Source organism: Populus alba, chromosome 13 (genome assembly GCF_005239225.2).
Source record: "Populus alba chromosome 13, ASM523922v2, whole genome shotgun sequence".
NCBI classification, from domain to species: domain Eukaryota; kingdom Viridiplantae; phylum Streptophyta; class Magnoliopsida; order Malpighiales; family Salicaceae; genus Populus; species Populus alba.
Genome location: NC_133296.1, coordinates 14,511,846 through 14,520,385, shown reverse-complemented (window position 1 = coordinate 14,520,385; position 8,540 = coordinate 14,511,846). Strand labels below are relative to the sequence as shown.

The 8,540-nt window shown below is 34.7% G+C and overlaps 1 protein-coding gene across 3 annotated transcripts; it reads right to left on the bottom strand.

The window, feature by feature from the left end:
- Positions 1-3,857: 3,857 nt before the first annotated feature.
- Positions 3,858-7,813, bottom strand: LOC118042960 (prolyl 4-hydroxylase 1-like). 3 transcript variants are annotated; one of them, XR_012167732.1, is made up of 5 exons: positions 7,666-7,813; positions 7,473-7,557; positions 5,978-6,030; positions 4,997-5,062; positions 3,858-3,932 (listed from the first exon to the last, which is right to left on the bottom strand). XR_012167732.1 is itself a non-coding variant. In XM_073404127.1 (5 exons), exons 1-5 carry the CDS (start codon positions 7,673-7,675, stop codon positions 3,870-3,872), a joined length of 240 nt encoding a protein of 79 aa, XP_073260228.1. In that variant the 5' UTR covers positions 7,676-7,813; the 3' UTR covers positions 3,858-3,869. The 3 variants fall into 3 exon arrangements, 1 of the variants encoding a protein (XP_073260228.1); XM_073404127.1 differs by having other exon boundaries at positions 7,473-7,520; XR_012167731.1 differs by lacking the exons at positions 7,473-7,557; positions 7,666-7,813 and adding an exon at positions 6,233-6,323.
- Between the last annotated feature and the right edge of the window lie 727 nt (positions 7,814-8,540).

Here is an 8,540-nt window from a genome sequence, read left to right as displayed (position 1 = left end):
TATGGATGTAAAAGTTTGTTTTTAGGATGCCTATTCATACATTGAAGTGTTTTTAAGAGAGAAAATAATTAAATTATTAATAATGATTTGGGTGAGAGATGATTAAAAATATTTAGTGTGTATTTTTTGAGTGGGATGAAATGGAGAGGCCCAAAAAAAAAAAGGTAAAACTTACCCTCCAAAAAACCCACTAATTCGGGGATACTTAGTGTTCAACAACCCCCGCATAGCCCGAACCAATTAACCCCTCTTTCAAAAAAATAAAGTATCCCATTTACCATTGAACAAAAACCTAACCTAAGAAGAATTTCAAACCATTCAGAAGATCTAAATCCTCTTAATGAACAAAAAAAAATTGACAAACGAAGCAAAAACATGCCACTCAAGACCCTTTTTACACTTCCAAATCATCGTCAATTTATTACTCCTGAAAACCTTATTTTCCCACACACTTTAACTCAGTGGAGAGGTTTCATATAAAATTCTGCAAGTACGGAATTTTTAACAAGTAGGGTTTGGAAACAACCATGCTCCAGAAAAAACTGCATTTCCTTTTGGTTGGTTTTACACATAACCCATCCACAACTTTTTCCGCCACAGCTGCATTTACTTGAACCAGCCTGCAAATCACTCATAGGTGCAACCACCCATGCAATGCTAAGTTTTAACTCATGATCATTACAGATAAAAGAATGGGTACAAAATGGCATTTTATAACAATAAAGCAATTAAACATGGTAACTGTCATGTCTCAAAGATATAATTTTAAACATGTATTTGCAATTTAGAAGCACAGGTAATCAACCGATCACAATATAAACAGCAATTGTTAGTTTTCACAGTATAAACAGCAGTGCCTGTTAGGATGATATAGCATAAAGTTAACTGTGAATACAGTAGTATATCTTGACAAGTTCTTCAATTGCCAGGCCACCTAATGCGGTCTAAACCACAATGGATGCACATGGAATGGTCCAAAAAAATCTCAATATTTTTAGCGTTTATTCTGGATAGAGAGATTGAGACACTCCCAAGTATACTATGTTTGCTCACAAGCATCCTAGCCATAGCCCAATGAAACTGAGGCACTGCACTTTGTGCATTTCTAAAGATGATAGAATCCCAATGAGTTAAATACTACCAGGGGAGGGGGGAGTGACCAAGACCCAATGACAAACTGCAACCATCAAAGGCAACGGATGGAAAATCTTCTATTACTAAAAAGAAAAAATACCCTTGTTTATTCCACACAAACTCATTGACTCTTAGAGCAAATAAGCCATCTTACCACCAAGTTTCCCCTACTTAGATATCCCCTATCATGGAAAAACTTATCATCAAAACAAAAATCAATCAAGGGCATACCAGATCTTTGCAAAAATCATTTAAAGATATTCCTTGTATGCTACTTAAAGTACAGCTGCCAAAGGAAATCTAATAGATCATTCAAGCTCCATGTTCCTTCTATCAAATTACCTCAAAAACAGTGTTTATTGCAGTTGTTAAAAATGGGGTTAGTGTGTTATTAAACTGCATTCAATTGATCAATTCATCCCTTGCTTGCAATAATGACTAGCTTGCAAAATTAAAAAACATGTGCTAACATGCAAAGATAATAGATTGCAAGTAATACAGAGGTGGATTTGTCCATTATGATGTAACCATGTAATGCCAGAAGTTTTTAAAATTCCCATGGTCCAAAAAATATTGCCTAGGGTATCTAGGCATCTGCTGACTGCTAGGCAACCAATATATCTACAAAAGCTTTTCCTGGTTATTAAACCAAACATTCTGAAATCTAAAAGAACTTCTCTACCCTTTCTCAATTGTAAGCAAGGCCTCAAAATGATCCAAATTCACTCATTCCTAACAAAGTCTCCTCAGGGTCCGTAATTGGATGAGATGAGGGTGGCAAAAGATAAGGGATCTGAAATGAGAACAGTGTAGAAAGCTACTCAAAGGAATTCTGGATGAGGGACATAGATAAAGGGTTCTGGATGAAAATCATGGAGAAAGCTACTGACAGGATGAGAGGGGTTTGCACCCCTAAAAAATTGCATGCTAAAATACATTGAAAGAAGACATGATATAATCATACAATCAAAAGATTGCCTAGTGACACAACTTTGTTTGCTAATTTAGATCCTTAAGAACCAAACAGATTGAATGGAATCTATCCTTGACATTAGCAGGCTTCTTCATATGCCCCATATACAATAAGTTTCATTTTTTTAAACCGAAACAGGAGTACCATAAATCTGAGATGATAAAATGAAAATAAACATCAACTTAACAGTATTACCATGGTAAAAAAATAGTTTCTCCCCCCCTCAACATTGTCACTTAAGGTACATCAGCATTGTTGCTACTCGCTGACCACCACGCTTCAAGTTAAACTATCAACCAATGTTGAGAGAGAGTGATTTTTCAACTATGAGACAACTTAATTAAGGAATAACTGAAACAGTAACAGTACATGTAACGAAAGATATATTGACACTATAAAAGATAAGATTAAACGGCTTACTGTATTCAGAAAAACTCATTGATGGGCTGTATAATACTGATTCTTTTTCATACCTGTGCTGCAAGCAGATGTTAGCCTTGATACTAAGAAACCTTAGTCTAACAATTTTGTAACCAAGTCTTGCTAGTTAAATAAGTTAGATCTGCACCTTAAAAACTTGGATGAGCTCCCCATTTCAATGGGCACTTGAGAATAGACTGAAATCCTTTTTTCAATTGCCTGGTGCTCGAGACAAAATAAAAGTTGGATTATGCATGCCAAGTTAACAAGCATTGTAAGTATTCCAGCTATATAACTAGCAATATGGGCTCGTTTTCATTTTTTGTTATTGAATAAGAAATCAATCCAATGTTATTAAAAATAAAGTTATGCAAAAAAAACATTCAAGTGGCTTCTTATGTTCAGACAACGGTACAAGCTGATCCATGCACAAGCAGCCACAAAAATGACAAGATATGGCATGCAAGCAATGGTGAAGGAATTAGAAAGTATGTTGAAGCTTCTAGAGCATCTCAGAGAAGAATGAAGAAGATGAGAAGCAAGTTCGACAAAAAACTAACCTGTACCACTTGATACGTTTTCTCTTCAGAGCTCAGAAACATTCCAGAACTTGTCCTTACCTTGCCTTTCTATTCCCTGAAAATAGAGAGGCAACATGTTGAAATTGTCATTTTGAAGCTAAATCAGTTGAAATAAACAAGTCAAACAAATTTGTAAGAAAAAGGGTGGTTCAATGGGATACTGAATTTATAATTAAAGCCTCACATTAATATCAAAATTTAGAAAATTGGGTAAACCTCAATAAGTCTACATAGGGTTTCTCAATTGAGTTCCCAAACAACAGATTGGTCCCAAAGATAGAAAATCTCAATTGAGTTTCCCATCCATATCCATTTATAAATTGAAGTCCATCCAAATTGTACAATTTTTTCATCATAGGCGACCCAGTTTTGTAAAGAAACCTTACTTTTTTCTGTAAACCTCATGAAGAGTTTAAATGGAAAACTCATTTTCTGCAGGCTTAAATCAGTGCGTTAAAACAACAAAGTTGAAGAGCTTGCAACCGAAGAAAGCAGAAATTCATGCAGCAACTCAAAAAAAAAAAAAAAACATGCGGTGGATAAGTTGCAAAGAAAAATATTGCTTCAATAGATACTAAAAGAGAGCTTTTCTATAACTTCATATGAAATGAATTGATAACATCAAAACTGGCAAAAAGAATACGCCTTTATTTTAGGTGAAGAAATCTGACATTCAAAGTTTATAGAAAATATAAGCAATGAGAAGAAATGATAAACCATTACATGGTCAGTTAAAAAAAGAGAGTATACCTTCCCTGTCTTTACATCCACCACAGTAGAAATTTGAAGCCGAGTTTAGCTAGGGCTCTAAGATAGTCACATTCCTGCAATGGCAGTACTATTATCAAGAGCAAATGCATTGTGCAATTTTTAGACTATTTAAACCCCTTGCCACCCCTTTTTACATAAAGAACAAAAAAAAGAGCAATTTGTAGCTGTAAATAATAGACAGTTGTGGGAACAGATAAAAATGTTGTGATGCACACAATTATATAGCTCTACTAGTTTTCTCATGGAAAAACAAAGGTTATTTTCAGAAAGCAAAGAAGACAATAGTGACAATTACAACACAAATTGCTGAGGACTCTTATTCAAAAATGGTAAAAAAAAAAAAAAAAAAAGTTTGGCCCATTGATAGCTGGGAAAAAGAACTGCCAGTATATGGTAAAAAATAACAAAGAAAAAACAGCTGCCAAATTACCTGAATGGAAAGTTTTATTGAGTATCTATTGCCATAACAATTAACAACTACGCAAAAAAAATTACTCTGCCTCCTCATACTTAATATAAACTACAAGGTTATACTCCCCTTTCATATCATAATTATGTTCCTGAACCCACTATGCAAAGCATTCCGTATCCTCCTCAAGGTTATTATTGTTATAATAAACAAGAATCCTACTTGAAGGCAATCACTTGAAAATCCCCTACAAACAAGCCACCCCCATCACCAAAAGAAAGGCTAGCATGTTCTTTCATGCAATCACAAAAATGCAACTATATGACACTAATTGAGAAAAATCAAATAAAAATAGTTTATAATAGGAGAAAATACATGGAAAGTCAATGGCCAACAGCCAGTTGCACACTTTAGGCCCACTGCCTGAACATTTATTGGTAACCCTATCTTTTCATGTCTCCTTTTAAAAAAAATATTAAGCCTTATGCTACTAACATAAACAGATAATTCATGATCTATTATCTCTAATATTTGATAATGTCATATCCAGTATACACATTAGTGAGGACTAATAGTAACCTTCAATTTTTTGGAACTTAACCCCATAAAACTCAACTCCTTGTTGAATGAATTCAATTCAGAATATCAAACAGCATCATAATAATCAAGAAAAGTTCAATACAAACATGAGTTAGGATATAGGTGTACCTCCGAGCTCAAAAAATCATGGAGTACAATAATTCGTGGTGACCAGCTGATAATTTCAGGTTTGACCTACATCAATAGAAACAGAGAAAAATTAAACTTGCCCACTCGTCATGTAAATTTCAAAAGAAAAAACAACCTAAAACAAAAAATAAGTTTCATATTCATAGGAAAAAAAAATCAATCATTATGTTACTTATCAAAAGAAAAACTGTCATTATATGCTGACAGTAGACGCATTTCAAACAGAAAAGCACTGACAAGTTAAACTGATATGAGAATAGAAATAAAACACAATTATAGTAGCTTTCCTTAATTGGAATAGAAAGTGCTTGTGGCATGTCAGACAGCGAAAGAGAGTAATAGACCATTAAAATAGCAGTTTGTCACAATAAGCAATCCAATTCAATTTGAAAGCAAATGAAAAAAAGATTTTGTTTAAAGAAAAGGAAAATAAACAAAAAAAAATATAGCCTGTCTCTCTCCAACCTTTTGTAGCACATCAGCAAAAATGATGTCCCAAGCAATCTCATGAAAGTTGAAACAGTACAAAGCACAATCCAATATATGTCAGCCATCCTTACGAGTATTGAAGTGCACCATGCAATGTTATATGACACTCAATGGTGAAGCTTAAGATTTGACCCTATGGTAATCTGTTAATAAAAACCTCTTTATTGCTAAATATAGCAATATAAATTGTATCAAAAGTGAATGCATGAAAATTTTCCATGTAAAAATATTAAGTGGAGCCATCTAAGAGGTCATCATCATGATTTTGCCATGCTTACCAAGTGCATTCAATTTTTTTGGATGCCACCCTACACGATGCTAGCTACCATGTTTCCAATTCATTACAACTATACTTAGTAGTTTTTTTTTTTCTTTTAGTTTTTCATGTTTATATTTTCTTTCTTTTTCTCCATCTCACTGAGAGATGTAAAAAAGTTTAAGGCAATCATGGAGACCAGATAGCAAACATACATATCCAATTCGTAAAACTGCCGCTTCTGTGTCATTATCCCAATTAGAAATCCCTGAAAATAAAAATAAAAGCACATGATTTAGATGTTTATCAAACAAAATTGGATTAAGAACAAGAGGTTTATAATCATGAAGACCTATACAGCCTGTACATATTGAAATAAAGCAGGACCTAGTAATGCAAACTACCAGTGTGGAGTAACTATCTTATATTCTAGATGATAGTGAACATGTATATAGGAACCATTACCAAGCCTCTCGGCAACTGAAGATAGGCATCACTTTTGAAGTTTTCGCACTCTTTCAAATGATGGAAACTTTGGTGCCTATATACAGTGGTTCAAAAAGAAAATACACCACAAATATTAGACTAGTTCTTAAACAATAGTCATGTATAAAGGGAACAAGAAACCCAACTTCAAGACCTGCCAAGATATTTCCCCACAACCACTAATTTGTAATACCACTGTCACTGTTTAATTTTTTCGATGCAAAAATCAAAATTATAAAACATGACGGAAATAATGATGTTATAGAACACGTAGATTAGGCGCTCATGAAGAAACCTTAGATTGAGTCTAAAACTCAAATCAAATACCCCCTGAACTGCTTTCAAAGAGCTCCAGCATCAACAGTATGGTGCTTTGTCATGTTCTTATCCTGCATAACCATAAAGAATTCCGGCAACACTCCCAGATTTCAATGGTAGTTAGGGATGGCAATGGATACCCATGAATTAGGTTTTGTATTGTCCACACCCGAACCTGAAATAACTATCCAAATCCAACTTGAACCCAAACAAGTATGGATTTTTGACAACCAAACCCAACCTGATCGGAATTCAAGTACCCATTGGATACCCATAACTGAACCCGACCTGAACTCAAATGCTATAATTTAAAACTATTTAGTCTATCTGTATTCTCTCCCCCTTCTCTGTGCGCACCGGTAATTCCTTCACGGTTCAAACTCCCTTCGACTGCTAACTCTTAGCAATATCCTTTCTATAATTAGCATGGTATACATGTATTTTTTTCAAACTACAAGGTTATTTGTTTATTTTGGGTCGGGTTTAGGGTCAGGCATACTAGCATCCATACCCAACTCGAAACTCAACTTTTAGCCTTCAGGTTTTATCCGAACCCAATCAGGTCTATAAAATTAATACCCATTCGGGGCAATTTGGGGCGGTATCCATCAGGTTCACGTGAAATGGCCATCCTTGATGGTATTCAATAGCTCAAATTCAAGTCAAAGGACAACACTCACTGACACAATATAAAAAAACCTGGTAAGAATTAAATAGCAACTCCTTCCTTCCCACATTATCAATTAGGTTAAAACACACTGTTTCTTCTGAGCTAATTACCAGTAAGGTTAGAAACTCGTAGTGCTCAGCCATACGAAAAGCAATCAAGAAATTATAGCACAGACGTGATGATGATATGGTCCATTGACATTTAAAAAACAAAATATAAGGAAATAAGAAAATTACCATACGAGTCTTCCAGCTTTAGTATAAATGCTAATTGAAAGAAAGCACCTGCAAATCCCCAACCAAGATCTCCAACTTTCTCAGACTATTTATTATAACAGATAATTGATGAAAAAAGAAAAAATCTATCAAATCTTTCAAAAATTAGTAGAGATCGTTAGATTAGATTAGATTAGATAGATAAAATTAATACCTACGATCATTCCAGCGGTGACCAAAAGCTAGGAGTCCGCAATACGATTTTCATGGCAGAGGCCATTGCCTTTCGTCCTCCCCCCGCAACGATCGCAGACAGAGAAAGAAGCGAGTGAGAGTTAGCTTCTCCTCTCGTCTCCTTTCGATTGCCGTCCTGTGGCTGACTTTGAGAACACAAATAGCAGCAGCTCTTCTTTTCCATTTTCTTTATTATTATGTTAAATTAAATTAAATTAATTAAAAAATTGAAGGTAACTTTTTTAACGAGAAATCCGGGTGCGCGGATTTTGCCCACCTGTGGGCTGTTCAGTAACTTTAGTCTACAGTACGAGGTAAACCCCACGTACAAGCCGCCATTTAAAATGTTGTTTTAAACCGTGTTATATAAAAATTTAAAATGATTTTTTTATTGTTTAGATTGTCGCACCCGACATCGCGGCGGCCCTAAAAATAATTCTCTAAATTATTAAAAAGAACAGATTTCTGGCATCCGGTTCTTTTGGGAAAAAATCTCGTTTAAGGAGTCGCCACCTAGTATTATGGTCACTAGGAACCCTAACTGGTCAACAGAGATCCTATGGTACGGGACTGGTTGAGGCTAGGGAAGGTATTAGCACCCCTAGCGCACTTTACCTGAGGTAAGCTGCATTGTTGTTTTAATCTTAACTTGCTAAAATTTATTTTGATTTGTGTGTAAGAACATATGATATTATTGACTCTAACTTCAATGAATAAACCTAAGAAATAAATTTAAATCAATGCACGAATAAATCCAACTTTGACGTCGGTAAATATTCCACCATAAATAATTCTAATTTAAAAAAAAATCGACCACGAATAAATCCAACTCTGGCGTTGGTAAATATTCCACCA